Source organism: Oncorhynchus clarkii, chromosome 23 (genome assembly GCF_045791955.1).
Source record: "Oncorhynchus clarkii lewisi isolate Uvic-CL-2024 chromosome 23, UVic_Ocla_1.0, whole genome shotgun sequence".
Taxonomy (NCBI): Eukaryota; Metazoa; Chordata; class Actinopteri; order Salmoniformes; family Salmonidae; genus Oncorhynchus; species Oncorhynchus clarkii.
In genome coordinates, this window is record NC_092169.1 from 58,253,876 (window position 1) to 58,274,839 (window position 20,964).

At 49.5% G+C, this 20,964-nt stretch overlaps 2 protein-coding genes across 9 annotated transcripts in view; one reads left to right on the top strand and one right to left on the bottom strand.

The window, feature by feature from the left end:
• LOC139381119 (dedicator of cytokinesis 1) overlaps window positions 1–20,964 on the bottom strand; it is a 547,069-nt gene that overhangs the window by 294,989 nt on the left and 231,116 nt on the right. The gene's annotated exons all lie outside the window — the stretch shown is intronic.
• The window catches only part of LOC139381120 (inhibitory synaptic factor 2A), a 41,262-nt gene continuing 24,679 nt past the window's right edge, over window positions 4,382–20,964 (top strand). Inside the window, exons 1-3 of the mRNA XM_071124417.1 lie at window positions 4,382–4,528; window positions 4,902–5,021; window positions 5,665–6,800. Coding sequence (XP_070980518.1) covers window positions 4,382–4,528; window positions 4,902–5,021; window positions 5,665–6,800 — 1,403 coding nt within the window. The remainder of the gene's footprint in view (window positions 4,529–4,901; window positions 5,022–5,664; window positions 6,801–20,964) is intronic.

The following is a 20,964-nucleotide window of genomic DNA, read 5'->3' on the forward strand; positions in this document are numbered from 1 at the left end:
GTGAATAAGGTCTCCCAATCAGAGAGAGAAACTAACACTATACCTCCCCTTCCTCCCTCCCTCCCTTCCTTCCTCCCTCCCTCCCTCCCTCTACCGTGAATAAGGTCTCCCAATCAGAGAGAGAAACTAACACTATACCTCCCTCCCTCCCTCCCTCCCTCCCTCCACTGTGAATAAGGTCTCCCAATCAGAGAGAGAAACTAACACTATATCTCCCTCCCTCCCTCCCTCCCTCTACCGTGAATAAGGTCTCCCAATCAGAGAGAGAAACTAACACTATACCTCCCCTTCCTCCCTCCCTCCCTCCCTCTACCGTGAATAAGGTCTCCCAATCAGAGAGAGAAACTAACACTATACCTCCCTCCCTCCCTCCCTCCCTTCCTCCCTCCCTCTACCGTGAATAAGGTCTCCAATGAGAGAGAGAAACTAACACTATACCTCCCCTTCCTCCCTCCCTCCCTCCCTCTACCGTGAATAAGGTCTCCCAATCAGAGAGAGAAACTAACACTATACCTCCCTCCCTCCCTCCCTCCCTCCCTTCCTCCCTCCCTCTACCGTGAATAAGGTCTCCAATGAGAGAGAGAAACTAACACTATACCTCCCTCCCTCCCTCCCTCCATCCCTCCCTCCCTCCCTCTACCGCAAATAAGGTCTCCCAATCAGAGAGAGAAACTAACACTATATCTCCCTCCCTCCCTCCCTCCACCGTGAATAAGGTCTCCCAATCAGAGAGAGAAACTAACACTATACCTCCCTCCCTCCCTCCCTTCCTCCCTCCCTCCACTGTGAATAAGGTCTCCAATCAGAGAGAGAAACTAACACTATACCTCCCTCCCTCCCTCCCTCCCTCCCTCCCTCCCTCCCTCTACCGTGAATAAGGTCTCCCAATCAGAGAGAGAAACTAACACTATACCTCCCTCCCTCCCTTCCTCCCTCCCTCCCTCCCTCTACCGTGAATAAGGTCTCCAATGAGAGAGAGAAACTAACACTATACCTCCCTCCCTCCCTCCCTCCCTCCCTCTACCGTGAATAAGGTCTCCCAATCAGAGAGAGAAACTAACACTATACCTCCCTCCCTCCCTCCCTCCCTCCCTCCATCCACTGTGAATAAGGTCTCCAATCAGAGAGAGAAACTAACACTATATCTCCCTCCCTCCCTCCCTTCCTCCCTCCCTCCCTCCCTCCCTCCACTGTGAATAAGGTCTCCAATCAGAGAGAGAAACTAACACTATACCTCCCCTCCCTCCCTCCCTCCCTCCACTGTGAATAAGGTCTCCAATGAGAGAGAGAAACTAACACTATACCTCCCTCCCTCCCTCCCTCCCTCCCTCTACTGTGAATAAGGTCTCCAATCAGAGAGAGAAACTAACACTATACCTCCCCTTCCTCCCTCCCTCCCTCCCTCTACCGTGAATAAGGTCTCCCAATCAGAGAGAGAAACTAACACTATATCTCCCTCCCTCCCTCCCTCCCTCTACCGTGAATAAGGTCTCCCAATCAGAGAGAGAAACTAACACTATACCTCCCCTTCCTCCCTCCCTCCCTCCCTCTACCGTGAATAAGGTCTCCCAATCAGAGAGAGAAACTAACACTATATCTCCCTCCCTCCCTCCCTCCCTCTACCGTGAATAAGGTCTCCCAATCAGAGAGAGAAACTAACACTATACCTCCCTCCCTCCCTCCCTCCCTCCCTCCCTCCCTCTACCGTGAATAAGGTCTCCAATCAGAGAGAGAAACTAACACTATATCTCCCTCCCTCCCTCCCTCCCTCCCTCCCTCCCTCCCTCCCTCCCTCCCTCCCTCCCTCCCTCTACCGTGAATAAGGTCTCCCAATCAGAGAGAGAAACTAACACTATACCTCCCTCCCTCCCTCCCTCTACCGTGAATAAGGTCTCCCAATCAGAGAGAGAAACTAACACTATACCTCCCTCCCTCCCTCCCTCCCTCCACTGTGAATAAGGTCTCCCAATCAGAGAGAGAAACTAACACTATATCTCCCTCCCTCCCTCACTCCCTCCCTCCCTCCCTCCCTTCCTTCCTCCCTCCCTCCCTCCCTCTACCGTGAATAAGGTCTCCCAATCAGAGAGAGAAACTAACACTATACCTCCCCTTCCTCCCTCCCTCCCTTCCTTCCTCCCTCCCTCCCTCCCTCTACCGTGAATAAGGTCTCCCAATCAGAGAGAGAAACTAACACTATATCTCCCTCCCTCCCTCCCTCCCTCCCCCCCTCCCTCCCTCCCTCTACCGTGAATAAGGTCTCCCAATCAGAGAGAGAAACTAACACTATACCTCCCCTTCCTCCCTCCCTCCCTCCCTCCCTCCCTCCACTGTGAATAAGGTCTCCCAATCAGAGAGAGAAACTAACACTATATCTCCCTCCCTCCCTCCCTCCCTCCCTCCCTCCCTCCACTGTGAATAAGGTCTCCCAATCAGAGAGAGAAACTAACACTATATCTCCCTCCCTCCCTCCCTCCCTCTACCGTGAATAAGGTCTCCCAATCAGAGAGAGAAACTAACACTATACCTCCCCTTCCTCCCTCCCTCCCTCCCTCTACCGTGAATAAGGTCTCCCAATCAGAGAGAGAAACTAACACTATACCTCCCCTTCCTCCCTCCCTCCCTTCCTTCCTCCCTCCCTCCCTCCCTCTACCGTGAATAAGGTCTCCCAATCAGAGAGAGAAACTAACACTATATCTCCCTCCCTCCCTCCCTCCCCCCCCCCCTCCCTCCCTCCCTCTACCGTGAATAAGGTCTCCCAATCAGAGAGAGAAACTAACACTATACCTCCCCTTCCTCCCTCCCTCCCTCCCTCCCTCCCTCCCTCCCTCCCTCCCTCCCTCTACCGTGAATAAGGTCTCCCAATCAGAGAGAGAAACTAACACTATACCTCCCTCCCTCCCTCCCTCCCTCCCTCCCTCCACTGTGAATAAGGTCTCCCAATCAGAGAGAGAAACTAACACTATATCTCCCTCCCTCCCTCCCTCCCTCTACCGTGAATAAGGTCTCCCAATCAGAGAGAGAAACTAACACTATACCTCCCCTTCCTCCCTCCCTCCCTCCCTCTACCGTGAATAAGGTCTCCCAATCAGAGAGAGAAACTAACACTATACCTCCCTCCCTCCCTCCCTCCCTCCCTTCCTCCCTCCCTCTACCGTGAATAAGGTCTCCAATGAGAGAGAGAAACTAACACTATACCTCCCCTTCCTCCCTCCCTCCCTCCCTCTACCGTGAATAAGGTCTCCCAATCAGAGAGAGAAACTAACACTATACCTCCCTCCCTCCCTCCCTCCCTTCCTCCCTCCCTCTACCGTGAATAAGGTCTCCAATGAGAGAGAGAAACTAACACTATACCTCCCTCCCTCCATCCCTCCCTCCCTCCCTCTACCGCAAATAAGGTCTCCCAATCAGAGAGAGAAACTAACACTATATCTCCCTCCCTCCCTCCCTCCCTCCCTCCCTCTACCGTGAATAAGGTCTCCCAATCAGAGAGAAACTAACACTATATCTCCCTCCCTCCCTCCCTCCACCGTGAATAAGGTCTCCCAATCAGAGAGAGAAACTAACACTATACCTCCCTCCCTCCCTCCCTCCCTTCCTCCCTCCCTCCACTGTGAATAAGGTCTCCAATCAGAGAGAGAAACTAACACTATACCTCCCTCCCTCCCTCCCTCCCTCTACCGTGAATAAGGTCTCCCAATCAGAGAGAGAAACTAACACTATACCTCCCTCCCTCCCTCCCTTCCTCCCTCCCTCCCTCCCTCTACCGTGAATAAGGTCTCCAATGAGAGAGAGAAACTAACACTATACCTCCCTCCCTCCCTCCCTCTACCGTGAATAAGGTCTCCCAATCAGAGAGAGAAACTAACACTATACCTCCCTCCCTCCCTCCCTCCCTCCCTCCACTGTGAATAAGGTCTCCAATCAGAGAGAGAAACTAACACTATATCTCCCTCCCTCCCTCCCTTCCTCCCTCCCTCCCTCCCTCCCTCCCTCCCTCCCTCCCTCCACTGTGAATAAGGTCTCCAATCAGAGAGAGAAACTAACACTATACCTCCCCTCCCTCCCTCCCTCCCTCCCTCCCTCCCTCCACTGTGAATAAGGTCTCCAATGAGAGAGAGAAACTAACACTATACCTCCCTCCCTCCCTCCCTCCCTCCATCCCTCTACCGTGAATAAGGTCTCCCAATCAGAGAGAGAAACTAACACTATACCTCCCTCCCTCCCTCCCTCCCTCCCTCTACTGTGAATAAGGTCTCCAATCAGAGAGAGAAACTAACACTATATCTCCCCTCCTCTCTCTCTCTCTCTCTCTCTCTCTCTGTCTCTCTCTCTCAAACACCACAGTGACTAACACCATCTCTCTCTCTCTCTCTAAGGAACCATGGTTAGCAAGGCGGAGGGAGATAAAAGCATGCTCACCAACTCCGAGTCGGATTCAGAGGTGGCGCTCACCCCCTCCCCTTCCGCCTCGCTGGCCCTGGAGGTCAAATATTCCTTCCTGGACACCAGCAGCAGGTCACAGCAGCAGGTGTGTCCGTGTGTTTGTGTCCGTGTGTGTGTCTGTGTGTGTGTCCGTGTGTGTGTGGTGTCTGTGTGTGTCCGTGTGTGTGTCCGTGTGTGTGTCTGTGTGTGTGTCCGTGTGTGTGTGGTGTCTGTGTGTGTCCGTGTGTGTGTCTGTGTGTGTGTCCGTGTGTGTGTGGTGTCTGTGTGTGTCCGTGTGTGTGTCCGTGTGTGTGTCTGTGTGTGTGTCCGTGTGTGTGTGGTGTCTGTGTGTGTCCGTGGGTGTGCGGTGTCTGTGTGTCCGTGGGTGTGCGGCGTCTGGGAGATCGAGAATAACATCAAGATTGCAACAAAAAAAAAAAGACCAGTGTTTTAAATATGACCTTAAAGTTGTATCGTAGGTACGGAAGAGAAACAAGGCCCTCCAGGTGAGATTCAAGGACATCTGCGAGGCGCAGAACGAGCAGAGAGAGGCCGCTCTACAGATGGCCGGGAAGGGGGGCAAGCCAGGCTCCTACAAGGTCTGTAACCAACCCTCCCTTTGGTTCGGGGGAACATGTATGAATGTATTACTGTACTAGGACCAGTGGAATAGAAGACACACGGTCCTGGGGACTCCCAGGGCGGCACATTAGGCTTTTTATTTCATCATGAGTTCATGATTTGAATCAGCTGTGAAGCACTACGGTAACAGCCTAAATGAGCAGCCCTCCAGGTCCCCAGGAGGGTGTTAGGTAAACCCTGGTTTATAATGTCTCAAAACGCTGAGTGGTTCTCAATGTTGTTGTTGTTGTTTACTCTGTAATGTGTCAATGTTGTTGTTGTTGTTTACTCTGTAATGTGTCAATGTTGTTGTTGTTTACTCTGTAATGTGTCAAAGTTGTTGTTGTTGTTTACTCTGTAATGTGTCAATGTTGTTGTTGTTGTTTACTCTGTAATGTGTCAATGTTGTTGTTGTTGTTTACTCTGTAATGTGTCAATGCTGTTGTTGTTTACTCTGTAATGTGTCAATGTTGTTGTTGTTGTTTACTCTGTAATGTGTCAATGTTGTTGTTGTTGTTTACTCTGTAATGTGTCAATGTTGTTGTTGTTGTTTACTCTGTAATGTGTCAATGTTGTTGTTGTTGTTTACTCTGTAATGTGTCTAAACCGTTTTCCCCCAAGGTGGCGTACCGCAAGTACATGACAGTGCCCGCTCGGCGCTCCATCCCCAACGTCACCAAGAGCACAGGGGTCCAGACGTCCCCGGACCTCAGGAGCCGTTACAAGACCTTTCCCATGGAGAGGAAGAAGGGCCACAGCCACACCAAGCATGTGGAGAGAGACAAGGGCCACAACAATGGGTTTGTCATCGACGTCAAGCACTCCAGAGCTGTGGAGCGTTTAGGGGACAGGGGCGCCTGCGGTGGAGGAGGAGGAGTAGTACAGAGAACCAGAGCCTTGTTGCATACTACGGAGTGCATAGCTACGGTGGAGAAGCACTGTACAGACGACGTCCTCTACTCTGACTGTCTGATGCTCACAGACGGCCCCTCTACCTCCAACACGCCCGACTCCAACCCACAGGCCACTGACTACCAGATCTGCAGCGTCGACTCCAACCCACAGGCCACCGACTACCAGATCTGCAGCGTCGACTCCAACCCACAGGCCACCGACTACCAGATCTGCAGCGTCAGCTCCAACCCCCTGGAAGGACTAGAACACAGGGAACTGGACTCCTCGGACTGTCCGGCCGGTAAACGGCAGCTGCTCCACTCGGAGGAGCCAGGCTCTAGCAGGACTCTGCCGGGGGACATGAGAGGGTCTTCCTCAGCCTCCAAGGTGACCGGCCCCATCTCCTGGAACTCTCTGACCCAGGTGGAGTGTCTGGAGAGCCCGACAGCACGGAGCAAACGAATGAAGGGACTGGAGCTGAATGGACTAGAGTCTCAGACTCTCCCGCGGGCCGCTGGCTGCACTACTCAGGCACAGTGTCATGAACCGGCAACGTTCTCATCACAGACGTTCTCGCCACAGACGTTCTCGCCACAGACGCTGTCGGCCCGGACCACGGGGGAGGCGCTGGGATGTAGAAGTAGCGGGGTCGAACCAGCGACCGTATCGACTACGGGGGGAGTTAACCCCGGGGGGGCCTGTAAGCAGATAGTACCGGTACTGACTCAGAAAGGGGAGGGAGGAGAGGACGTGAAATCACAGCTTCAGGCCATGGAGAACCTGATCTCCTCCAGCCAGGAGACCATCAAGGTCCTACTGGGAGTTATACAGGAACTGGAGAAGGGAGAGGCCCACAGAGAGGGGTAAGGAGACTTTACTATCACTATCTATCTGATGTGTGGGTCCTACAACCTACTGGGAGAGGCCCACAGAGAGGGATAAGGAGACTATACTATCACTATCTATCTGATGTGTGGGTCCTACAACCTACTGGGAGAGGCCCACACTACATAGACTGGGTAGTGATGGTGATAAAGGGGACTAGTTATACTAGTTAACATGAGAGACTGGGTAGTGACGGTGAATCAGGGGACTAGTTATACTAGTTAACATGAGAGACTGGGTAGTGATGGTGATAAAGGGGACTAGTTATACTAGTTAACATGAGAGACTGGGTAGTGACGGTGAATCAGGGGACTAGTTATACTAGTTAACATGAGAGACTGGGTAGTGATGGTGATCAGGGGACTAGTTATACTAGTTAACATGAAAGACTGGGTAGTGACGGTGATCAGGGGACTAGTTATACTAGTTACCATGAGAGACTGGGTAGTGACGGTGATCAGGGGACTAGTTATACTAGTTAACATGAGAGACTGGGTAGTGACGGTGATCAGGGGACTAGTTATACTAGTTAACATGAGAGACTGGGTAGTGACGGTGATCAGGGGACTAGCTATACTAGTTAACATGAGAGATTGGGTAGTGACGGTGATCAGGGGACTAGTTATACTAGTTAACATGAGAGACTGGGTAGTGACAGTGATCAGGGGACTAGTTATACTAGTTAACATGAGAGACTGGGTAGTGACGGTGATCAGGGGACTAGTTATACTGGTTAACATGAGAGACTGGGTAGTGACGGTGATCAGGGGACTAGTTATACTAGTTACCATGAGAGACTGGGTAGTGACGGTGATCAGGGGACTAGTTATACTAGTTAACATGAGAGACTGGGTAGTGACGGTGATCAGGGGACTAGTTATACTAGTTAACATGAGAGACTGGGTAGTGACGGTGATCAGGGGACTAGCTATACTAGTTAACATGAGAGATTGGGTAGTGACAGTGATCAGGGGACTAGTTATACTAGTTAACATGAGAGACTGGGTAGTGACGGTGATCAGGGGACTAGTTATACTAGTTAACATGAGAGACTGGGTAGTGACGGTGATCAGGGGACTAGTTATACTGGTTAACATGAGAGACTGGGTAGTGACGGTGATCAGGGGACTAGTTATACTGGATAACATGAAAGACTGGGTAGTGGTGGTGATCAGGGGACTAGTTATACTAGTTAACATGAGAGACTGGGTAGTGATGGTGATCAGGGGACTAGTTATACTAGTTAACATGAGAGACTGGGTAGTGATGTGTTGCTGTCATATTTAAGTGGGTCTACTTCAGGTGGTGTCCAATATCTTGTCCAACTGTCTGTATATCTGAAAGGAATCAACGCTCTAGAATATACCCTCCTAGCCAATCAGCATGGAGTATTGAACAACGCTGTAGTATAAGTGCGAGAGGAACCATGGAAGACCCAGCAGCATCACATTATGAATCACTCAGATATGATGAATCCTGTGGTTATGGTGTGTTTCACGTACAGTAGAAAAGCCAGTGAGATGACCGTGGAAAACCGGAGCTCTGATTCAGAACTACTAGACTAGTCCATCTAGGTTGTATTGGTAGAGCTCTGATTCAGAACTAAATGGACTAGTCCATCTAGGTTGTATTGGTAGAGCTCTGATTCAGAACTAAATGGACTAGTCCATCTAGGTTGTATTGGTAGAGCTCTGATTCAGAACTAAATGGACTAGTCCATCTCGGTTGTATTGGTGGAATAGTGAAGCTCTGATTCAGAACTAAATGGACTAGTCCATCTAGGTTGTATTGGTAGAGCTCTGATTCAGAACTAAATGGACTAGTCCATCTAGGTTGAATTGGTAGAGCTCTGATTCAGAACTAAATGGACTAGTCCATCTAGGTTGTATTGGTAGAGCTCTGATTCAGAACTAAATGGACTAGTCCATCTAGGTTGTATTGGTAGAGCTCTGATTCAGAACTAAATGGACTAGTCCATCTAGGTTGTATTGGTGGAATAGTGGAGCTCTGATTCAGAATTAAATGGACTAGTCCATCTAGATTGTATTGGTGGAATAGTGGAGCTCTGATTCAGAACTAAATGGACTAGTCCATCTAGGTTGTATTGATAGAGCTCTGATTCAGAACTAAATGGACTAGTCCATCTCGGTTGTATTAGTGGAATAGTGGAGCTCTGATTCAGAACTAAATGGACTAGTCCATCTCGGTTGTATTGGTAGAGCTCTGATTCAGAACTAAATGGACTAGTCCATCTAGGTTGTATTGGTGGAATAGTGGAGCTCTGATTCAGAACTAAATGGACTAGTCCATCTCGGTTGTATTGGTGGAATAGTGGAGCTCTGATTCAGAACTAAATGGACTAGTCCATCGAGGTTGTATTGGTGGAATAGTGGAGCTCTGATTCAGAACTAAATGGACTAGTCCATCTCGGTTGTATTTATCGAAGACAATGGAACAGACCAGCAGATAAAAGAGATGTGAGGAAGTCCCCTTATAGGAGGTCTGTTCAGCACACGTTCCCTGTCATACTGATCTCTAGAGAATAACATCCAAACAAACCCAAGGGTACTAAACGGGATGGGGGGAGACGACGACAACAGTCTAGCATCTATCTAGCCACTGTATCTGTCACAGAGAAGTCAGAGTACTGAATGGGATTACAAATTACAAAGGGACCATATCCTTCTCTGGGGGGGATTTTCTCTAGATATCAACAAAAAACTGGAGCTATTCTGCTAGAGGACCAACCAATCATCTGGCTCAATTTGTCCGAAGTGGTTTGACGAGCCAGTCAGGTGATATCATGTAATCACAACAACAGGGTTAGTGTTTTATTGAGCCACTGCTTCAGATCCATCATGACAATTCACTACAGGAAAACAAAACCCTCTCTCTTCAGTTCTTATTACCTGGCCGTCCTACAGTGCTGAGATGACAGGACAATACCGCGTGTGTGTGTGTGTGTGTGTGTGTGTGTGCGTGCGAGACACAGTACAACTGGCTGCAGTCCAGGAAGGTGATTAAAACAGACAAATCTCCTCCCAAAACGACTTAATTACTTCCTTTAGCAAGAGATGACTAGCTAGATACAGAGCTAGACAGGCTGGTGTACATGTTAGTGGCAGCTCTCTCTGTGTGTGTGTGTGTGTGTGTGTGTGTGTGTGTGTGTGTGTCTCTCTCTCTCTGTGTGTCTGTGTGTGTGTTGTGTCTCTCTCTCTCTGTGTGTGTGTGTGTGTGTGTGTCTCTCTCTCTCGCTCTCTCTCTCTCTCTCTCTCTCTCTGTGTGTGTGGTGTGTGGTGTGTGTGTGTGTGTGTGGGTGTGTGTGTGTGAGAGAGAGAAGCGCGCTCCTCAGCCTTAAGTGTCCCTCATTAGCTTCTGAGATGGAGCGATCAGATAAGACACTCGAAGAAGGTGTCGTCACGTGTTTTTGTAAAGCAGAGGTGCTCTGAGTTGGCGCCAGGTACGTTCTGAATAAGGAGGAGGTGGTCGTAGCTGAGCAAAGAGAGGGACGTCCTTTACACCTGAGCTAAAGGCAGTTGACCCTCGTGTATAGCAGGATGTCCTGGAAGAACCATTACCTTATCATTACCCTTCATAGATGCATTATCTCCAGCAGTAATATGTATGAGGAAGCGGTAAGCCCACTCGACACTGAAAGTGAGGGACGTGACATCGCCACGAGCCGCAGGATGAACCACAGATACGACGACAACAGGTACAATAGTAAAAAAAAAAAAAAAATGTTTTTAAAGTATCATTATTTAACTAGGCCGGTCAGTTAAGAACAAATTCTTATTTACAATGACGTAATGTACCCCCCCGGCCAAACCCTAACGACACTGGGGGTGGGACTCCCAATCACGGCCCGGTTGTGATACAGCCTGGATTCGAACCAGGGTGTCTGCCTCTAGCACTGAGATGCAGTGTATTAGACCGCAGTGATACGGCCTGGATTCGAACCAGGGTCTGTAGTGACCCCTCTAGCACTGAGATGCTGTGTATTAGACCGCGGTGATATGGCCTGGATTCGAACCAGGGTCTGTAGTGACCCCTCTAGCACTGAGATGCAGTGTATTAGACCGCTGTGGATTTGAACCAGGGTCTGTAGTGACCCCTCTAGCACTGAGATGCAGTGCAGTAGACCGCTGCGCCACTCGGGAGCCATGAAGACCTCGACACTTGACTATATCATATGACTCATGTAGCAGTAGTATCTAGTACAACGTAGTAACTATAGCCTGGCTTTCATTCACTGGCAGAAGTACTGAAATAAATAACTCCCCTCAACGTATTCTGAACATGACACGATACTAGGACCAACAACATGGATTCAAAATGGCAGAAGTACTGAAATAAATAACTCCCCTCAATGTATTCTTAACATGACATGATACTAGGACCAACAACATGGATTCAAAATGGCTTCCCAAGTTTCATCATTGTATTTTTTTGTGTTATTAATTAACGGGAAAATATGGCCGTTCATTTCAATTTCTTGAAACGTTTCTGTTTTGGATGATGAGGTTTTAAAAATCCAGACAACGACTATGGTTAGGCTCTCTCATGTGCTGCGGTAAACTGTTATATGACATTGTATAATAATGAATAATGAGTAATGCAAACGTACATTGAGTAATGCAAACGTACATTGAGTAATGCAAACGTACATTGAGTAATGTAAACGTACATTGAGTAATGCAAACGTACATTGAGTAATGCAAACGTACATTGAGTAATGCAAACGTACATTGAGTAATGTAAACGTACATTGAGTAATGTAAACGTACATTGAGTAATGCAAACGTACATTGAGTAATGTAAACGTACATTGAGTAACGTAAACGTCTGATACCGAGTTGAACAGCTGGTAGAATGTGAATAGACTGTCTCCTGTCCAATGGGGTTTTTTAATCACAGCAGATAGATTGTTTTTTCTTCTCCACAACCACAAAGCAGAGATTATAATGTTAGCGTCGTCACGCTACGTTAGCAACACAGTCCCGCTCTGTCAGAAATGTCAGCAGTCCAAACAGGAAGAGCCCAGGGCTGTTAGGTGAACACGTTACATCTCTGCTCGCATGGCGTAACATCCGTTCCTCCTGTAAGTCAATGTGTTGTGTCAAAGTGCATTTAGTCTGGAGACGTTTGCCCTTTAGACGTGATGTGTAATGTTCTGCTGAAAAACCATGTCGCACGTGATAAAACAGTAGAGGAACTGGGAGGTCATTATTACATGTGATAAAACAGTAGAGGAACTGGGAGGTCATTATTACACATGATAAAACAGTAGAGGAACTGGGAGGTCATTATTACACATGATAAAACAGTAGAGGAACTGGGAGGCCATTAATACACATGATAAAACAGTAGAGGAACTGGGAGGCCATTAATACACATGATAAACCAGTAGAGGAACTGGGAGGCCATTAATACACATGATAAAACAGTAGAGGAACTGGGAGGCCATTAATACACATGATAAAACAGTAGAGAAATTGGGAGGCCATTAATACACATGATAAAACAGTAGAGGAACTGGGAGGCCATTATTACATGTGATAAAACAGTAGAGGAACTGGGAGGCCATTAATACACATGATAAAACAGTAGAGGAACTGGGAGGCCATTAATACACATGATAAAACAGTAGAGAAACTGGGAGGCCATTATTACATGTGATAAAACAGTAGAGGAACTGGGAGGTCATTATTACACATGATAAAACAGTAGAGGAACTGGGAGGCCATTAATACACATGATAAAACAGTAGAGAAATTGGGAGGCCATTAATACACATGATAAAACAGTAGAGGAACTGGGAGGCCATTAATACACATGATAAAACAGTAGAGAAATTGGGAGGCCATTAATACACATGATAAAACAGTAGAGGAACTGGGAGGCCATTATTACATGTGATAAAACAGTAGAGGAACTGGGAGGCCATTAATACAGATGATAAAACAGTAGAGGAACTGGGAGGCCATGATTACACATGATAAAACAGTAGAGGAACTGGGAGGCCATGATTACACATGATAAAACAGTAGAGGAACTGGGAGGCCATTATTACACCTGATAAAACAGTAGAGGAACTGGGAGGCCATTAATACACATGATAAAGCAGTAGAGGAACTGGGAGGCCATTAATACACATGATAAAACAGTAGAGGAACTGGGAGGCCATTATTACACCTGATAAAACAGTAGAGGAACTGGGAGGCCATTAATACACATGATAAAACAGTAGAGGAACTGGGAGGCCATTATTACACCTGATAAAACAGTAGAGGAACTGGGAGGCCATTAATACACATGATAAAACAGTAGAGAAACTGGGAGGCCATTAATACACATGATAAAACAGTAGAGGAACTGGGAGGCCATTATTACACATGATAAAACAGTAGAGGAACTGGGAGGCCATTAATACACATGATAAAACAGTAGAGAAACTGGGAGGCCATTAATACACATGATAAAACAGTAGAGGAACTGGGATAGGAAACAAATGGAACATGTATATTTCACAGACAACGACATGTCAGAAGCAAGGGGGAGAGAAAGTGACGGCCGAGACATTGACAGTGTTTCTCCTAAAGAAGAAAAGAGACAAGGTACACTATATATACAGCAGTATGGGAATGCCCCTTCAAATGAGTCGATTCGGCTATTTCAGCCAAAACCGTGCGTGACAGGTGTATAAAATCGAGCACACAGCCATGTAATCTCCATAGACAAACATTGTCAATAGAACGGCCTTACTGAAGAGCTCAGTGACTTTCAACGTGGCACTGTCATAGGATGCCACCTTCCCAACAAGTCAGTTCGTCAAATTTCTACCCGGTCAACTGTAAGTGCTGTTATTGTGAAGGAGCAACAACGGCTCATACGTGAAGTGGCAGGCCACACAAGCTCACAGAACGGGACAACCGAGTGCTGAAGCGTGTAGAGCATAAAAATCATCTGTCCTTGGTTTCAACACTCACTACTGAGGTCCAAACTGCCTCTGGGAGCAATGTCAGCACGAGAACTGTTCGTCGGGAGCTTCATGAAATGGGTTTCCATGGCCGAGCAGCCACACACAAGCCTAAGATCACCACGTGCAATGCCAGGCGTTGGCTGGAGTGCTGTAAAGCTCACCGCCATTGGACTCTGGAGCAGTGGAAACGTGTTCTCTGGGGTGACTTCACCATCTGGCAGACCGACAGACAAATCTGGGTTTGGCGGATGCCAGGAGAACGCTACCTGCCCCATTGCATAGTGCCAACTGTAAAGTTTGGCGCAGGATCAATAATGTTCTGGGGCTGTTTTTCATGGTTTGGGCCCCTTATTTCCATTGAAGGGAAATCTTATCGCTACAGCATACAATGACCTTCTAGATGATTCCGTCCTTCCAACGTTGTGGCAACAATTTGGGGAAGGCCCTTTCCTGTTTCAGCAGGACAATGCCCCCCCCCCCCCCCCATGCACAAAGCAAGGTTCATACAGAAATGGTTTGTTGAGATCTGTGTGGAAGAACTTGACTGGCCTGCACAGAGCCCTAACCTCAACCCCATCAAACACCTTGGGGATGAATTGGAATCACGACTGAGAGCCAGGCCTAATCGCCCAACATCAGTGCCCCAGATCTCACTAATGCTCTTATGGCCGAATGGAAGCAAGTCCCGGCAGCAATGTTCCAACATCTAGTGGAAAGCCTTCCCAGAAGAGTGGAGGCTGTTATAGCAGCCATGTTCCAACATCTAGTGGAAAGTCTTCCCAGAAGAGTGGAGGCTGTTATAGCAGCAATGATCCTACATCTAGTGGAAAGCCTTCCCAGAAGAGTGGAGGCTGTTATAGCAGCCATGTTCCAACATCTAGTGGAAAGTCTTCCCAGAAGAGTGGAGGCTGTTATAGCAGCAAAGGGGGACCAACTCCATATTAATGCTCATGATTTTGGAATGAGATGTTAGACGAGCAGGTGAACAAATATTTTTGGTCATGTAGAGTATGAGACAGTATGTGATTGGTTCTTTACACATAAGAACGGATCCTAAAATAGCTGTTGTCCACGACAGAGACCCAACTCTAATATGTACCAGTCCCCTGGGTTTACAGGAGTTGAGGCCCAGAGAGAGTGAGAGGAGAGATAGAGAGAGAGAGAGAGAGAGAGAGAGACAGAGCGAGCATGAGTGAGAGAGAGAGAGAGAGTGAGAGAGGTGGAGAGAGAGGAGAGGGAGAGAGATAGGAGAGAGGGAGGAGAGAGGGAGAGAGTGAGTGAGAGAGTGTGAGAGAGGTGGAGAGAGAGGGAGAGGGAGAGAGAGAGAGAGTGAGTGAGAGAGAGTGAGAGAGAGTGAGAGAGGTGGAGAGAGAGAGCGAGAGCAAGCGAGAGGTGGAGAGAGAGCGAGAGGTGGAGAGAGCGAGAGAGAGAGTGAGAGGTGGAGAGAGCGAGAGAGAGAGAGAGGAGAGAGCGAGAAAGAGAGGAGAGAGCGAGAGAGAGAGTGAGAGGTGGAGAGAGCGAGAGAGAGAGAGAGGAGAGAGCGAGAGAGAGAGAGAGAGGAGAGAGCGAGAGAGAGCGAGAGGAGAGAGCGAGAGCGAGAGAGAGAGAGAGAGGAGAGAGCGAGAGAGAGCGAGAGGAGAGAGCGAGAGCGAGAGAGAGCGAGAGGACATAGCGAGAGAGGAGAGAGCGAGAGAGAGCGAGAGGAGAGAGAGAGCGAGAGAGAGAGCGAGAGAGAGAGAGCGAGAGCGAAAGAGAGAGAGCGAGAGAGCGAAAGAGAGAGCGAGAGAGCGAAAGAGAGAGAGCGAGAGAGCGAAAGAGAGAGAGCGAGAGCGAGAGAGAGAGAGAGGAGAGAGCGAGAGGTGGAGAGAGCGAGAGCGATTCCGCCGTTGTCTCCCTAACTCAGGGAGATGTATGTTTAGGTCTCTCCAATACGGTTCATTATTCAGACGATCTGTACAGGACCTTGCCAGGTCGCTGGGGAATGAAGTGGAGGACACGGCTCGCCAGGGAGATAAGGAGGAGGGGTAGAGAGGGGAAGGAGGTGGAGGACACAGCTCACCAGGGAGATAAGGAGGAGGGGTGGAGAGGGGAATGAGGTGGAGGACACGGCTCACCAGGGAGATAAGGAGGAGGGGTGGAGAGGGGAAGGAGGTGGAGGACACGGCTCACCAGGGAGATAAGGAGGAGGGGTAGAGAGGGGAAGGAGGTGGAGGACACAGCTCACCAGGGAGATAAGGAGGAGGGGTGGAGAGGGGAATGAGGTGGAGGACACGGCTCGCCAGGGAGATAAGGAGGAGGGGTGGAGAGGAGAATGAGGTGGAGGACACGGCTCACCAGGGAGATAAGGAGGAGGGGTGGAGAGGGGAAGGAGGTGGAGGACACAGCTCACCAGGGAGATAAGGAGGAGGGGTGGAGAGGGGAAGGAGGTGGAGGACACGGCTCACCAGGGAGATAAGGAGGAGGGGTGGAGAGGGGAATGAGGTGGAGGACACAGCTCACCAGGGAGATAAGGAGGAGGGGTGGAGAGGGGAAGGAGGTGGAGGACACAGCTCACCAGGGAGATAAGGAGGAGGGGTGGAGAGGGGAATGAGGTGGAGGACACAGCTCACCAGGGAGATAAGGAGGAGGGGTGGAGAGGGGAAGGAGGTGGAGGACACAGCTCACCAGGGAGATAAGGAGGAGGGTGGAGAGGGGAATGAGGTGGAGGACACAGCTCACCAGGGAGATAAGGAGGATGGGTGGAGAGGGGAAGGAGGTGGAGGACAGGGAGATAAGGAGGAGGGGTGGAGAGGGGAAGGAGGTGGAGGACACAGCTCACCAGGGAGATAAGGAGGAGGGGTGGAGAGGGGAATGAGGTGGAGGACACAGCTCACCAGGGAGATAAGGAGGATGGGTGGAGAGGGGAAGGAGGTGGAGGACAGGGAGATAAGGAGGAGGGGTGGAGAGGGGAAGGAGGTGGAGGACACAGCTCACCAGGGAGATAAGGAGGGGTGGAGAGGGGAAGGAGGTGGAGGACACGGCTCACCAGGGAGATAAGGAGGAGGGGTGGAGAGGGGAATGAGGTGGAGGACACAGCTCACCAGGGAGATAAGGAGGAGGGGTGGAGAGGGGAAGGAGGTGGAGGACACAGCTCACCAGGGAGATAAGGAGGAGGGGTGGAGAGGGGAATGAGGTGGAGGACACAGCTCACCAGGGAGATAAGGAGGAGGGGTGGAGAGGGGAATGAGGTGGAGGACACAGCTCACCAGGGAGATAAGGAGGATGGGTGGAGAGGGGAAGGAGGTGGAGGACAGGGAGACAAGGAGGAGGGGTGGAGAGGGGAAGGAGGTGGAGGACACAGCTCACCAGGGAGATAAGGAGGAGGGGTGGAGAGGGGAAGGAGGTGGAGGACACGGCTCACCAGGGGGATAAGGAGGAGGGGTGGAGAGGGGAAGGAGGTGGAGGACACGGCTCACCAGGGAGATAAGGAGGAGGGGTGGAGAGGGGAAGGAGGTGGAGGACACGGCTCACCAGGGAGATAAGGAGGAGGGGTGGAGAGGGGAAGGAGGTGGAGGACACAGCTCACCAGGGAGATAAGGAGGAGGGGTGGAGAGGGGAAGGAGGTGGAGGACACAGCTCACCAGGGAGATAAGGAGGAGGGGTGGAGAGGGGAATGAGGTGGAGGACACAGCTCACCAGGGGATAAGTGGATGCCTGGTGGTGGCCCAGGGAGCCCTGCCAAGATCCGCCCTGATGTCCTCTCAGACATCCCAAGAGCACAGCTGTGGCCAGGGCATGCAGAGTGGTGTGTGTGTGCGTGTGTGTGTGTGTGGTGCCTGCCTACGCATGTGAGGCCGGAGTACCTCATTTATATCACCTATGTCTGACAGGAAGAGCTGTGACTAAACTGTATATCACCTGTGTCTGACAGGAAGAGCTGTGATTAAACTGTATATCACCTGTGTCTGACAGGAAGAGTTGTGACTAAACGGTATATCACCTGTGTCTGACAAGAATAGTTGTGACCAAACGGTATATCACCTGTGTATGACAGGAAGTGCTGTGACTAAACTGTATATCACCTGTGTCTGACAGGCAGAGCTGTGACTAAACTGTATATCACCTGTGTCTGACAGGAAGAGCTGTGATTAAACTGTATATCACCTGTGTCTGACAGGAAGCACTGTGACTAAACTGTATATCACCTGTGTCTGACAGGAAGTGATGTGATTAAACTACCGGCAACATCATGGGCAAATGTCCTTCCCCTAATTAATCACATTCATCAAGAACTGCGGAACAATCCCAAACTATATTCGGTGTGCGGACGGACCATGAACGCACGACTCACACACGCCAATAGTGACCTTTGTGAGAAGCTCACCTTGTCACGCCAGGGCAGCATGTGTATAACTGTACTGTTCATTTGAATATCAACAACTCCTCTAGTTAGGGGACCAATAGCATGTGTATAACTGTACTGTTAATTTGAATATCAACTCCTCTAGTTAGGGGACCAATAGCATGTGTATAACTGTAAAGTTCATTTGAATATCAACTCCTCTAGTTAGGGGACCAATAGCATGTGTATAACTATACTGTTCATTTGAATATCAACAACTCCTCTAGTTAGGGGACCAATAGCATGTGTATAACTGTACTGTTCATTTGAATATCAACAACTCCTCTAGTTAGGGGACCAATAGCGGTTCTGGACCGGTTTCCTGACTGACATTGTTGTGTACAGAGCGCTCTGTGAACTGCACAATGTCAATTGCTTTACAGTCAGCGAAACAGCTGAGTCTCCCTGTTCAGCTGGCGCTGACCGCCAGGAGCTGAGATGGAGTGGGAGATCTGCCATCTCATCTGCATAGGGAGTGACGTGCAACATTTTCTGGTCAAATCGATTTCCTCTGGCCGTGAGTCCCACGTGTCATATTAAAGAGGAGAGCAGCAGCATCGGTCTCATCTCACGGGGATGTTCTCACCACAGATTTTAAACTTTCAACATGAAACAAAAAGAATAATAATAATTCAGTAGAATTGAACCAAAACCACTTTCTCTTGGTCACAGAGGGATGAAATCACTTCACACTTAAAGTTGTAACAAGTCTTCAGAGGACAGAACATTCTCTGTCCTCAGTTCTAGGAGAGAGATAACAGAGAGGGAGATGTGAAGGAGAGAGAGAACAGAGGAGAGAGACGTGAAGGAGAGAGATAACAGAGATGTGAAGGAGAGCGAGCGAAATAGACGTGAAGGAGAGAGATAAGAGAGAGAGAGATGTGAAGGAGGGAGAGAACAGAGGAGAGAGACGTGAAGGAGAGAGATAACAGAGATGTGAAGGAGAGCGAGCGAAATAGACGTGAAGGAGAGAGATAAGAGAGAGAGAGATGTGAAGGAGGGAGAGAGAGATAGATGTGAAGGAGAGAGAGAGATGTGAAGGAGAGAGATAACAGAGAGAGAGATGTGAAGGAGGGAGAGAGACAGATGTGAAGGAGAGAAAGAGATGTGAGGGAGGGAGAGAGAGAGAGATGGAGAGAGAGATGTGTCTGACAGGAAGAGTTGTGACCAAACGGTATGTCTCTCTGAGACACACTCACAAACCAGCGGACAGGAAAGTAGACTTACGCCGAGGTCGGGCTGCACGATGGGGGCAAAACATTTCATAGGACCTTTTGGATCAAATATAGGCACTTTTACTTGAGATTCTAGAACAGAACAGTTGAATAAAACTGTTGGAATCCTAGAACAAGAATGATCATTCTCATTTGACGGTGTGAATACAGAGGGCCCGAGGAATGCAGTTTTGTCGGCATGACAACGAATGAAAAGGGGACTAAGCACACTGGACAATAATAGAAACCCAACATGTAGAGTGTTGGTCACATGTTTCATGAGCTGAAATAAAAGACCCCCGACATTTTCCATGAGCATAAAAAGCTTATTTCTCTCAAATGTTGTGCCCAAATTTGTTTACATGCCTGTTCGTGAGCATTTCTCCTGTGCCAAGATAATCCATCCACTTGACATGTGTGGCATATCAAGAAGCTGATTAAACAGCATGGTCACTACACAGGTGCACCTTGTGCTGGGGACAATAAAATACCACTAAAATGTACAGTTTTGTCAAACAACAAAATGTCCCTTGTCTCAAGTTGAGGGAATGTGCAATTGACATGCTGACTGCAGGAATGTCCAGCAGAACTTTTGCCAGATAATTACGTGTTAATTGATCTACCATAAGCCGTCTAACTTTGTTTTAGATCATTTGTTAGTGCGTCCAACCAGCCTCATAACCACAGAGTACCTTGTAACCACTTCAGCCCAGGACCTCCACACATACTGTTTCTATTTCTTAAAGAATATTATTGAATTGTTGTCGAGGGGTTCCGTCAGCTCCGCCAGGTCCAGTCAGCTCAGTCAGGTCAGTCAGCTCCGTCAGGTCCAGTCAGGTCCAGTCAGCTCCGTCAGGTCCAGTCAGGTCCAGTCAGGTCAGTCAGCTCCGTCAGGTCCAGTCAGGTCAGTCAGCTCAGTCAGGTCCAGTCAGGTCCAGTCAGCTCCAGTCAGGTCCAGTCAGCTCCAGTCAGGTCAGTCAGCTCAGTCAGGTCCAGTCAGGTCCAGTCAGCTCCAGTCAGGTCCAGTCAGGTCAGTCAGCTCAGTCAGGTCCAGTCAGCTCAGTCAGGTCAGTCAGCTCAGTCAGGTCCAGTCAGGTCCAGTCAGCTCCAGTCAGGTCAGTCAGCTCAGTCAGGTCCAGTCAGCTCAGTCAGGTCCAGTCAGCTCAGTCAGGTCCAGTCAGCTCAGTCAGGTCCAGTCAGGTCAGTCAGCTCAGTCAGGTCCAGTCAGGTCCAGTCAGCTCAGTCAGCTCCAGTCAGGTCCAGTCAGCTCCAGTCAGGTCCAGTCAGCTCCAGTCAGGTCCAGTCAGCTCCGTCAGGTCCAGTCAGCTCAGTCAGGTCAGTCAGCTCCAGTCAGCTCAGTCAGCTCAGTCAGCTCAGTCAGGTCCAGTCAGCTCCGTCAGGTCCAGTCAGCTCAGTCAGCTCCAGTCAGCTCCGTCAGCTCCAGTCAGCTCAGTCAGCTCCAGTCAGCTCAGTCAGCTCCGTCAGGTCCAGTCAGCTCAGTCAGGTCCAGTCAGCTCAGTCAGGTCCAGTCAGGTCAGTCAGCTCAGTCAGGTCCAGTCAGCTCC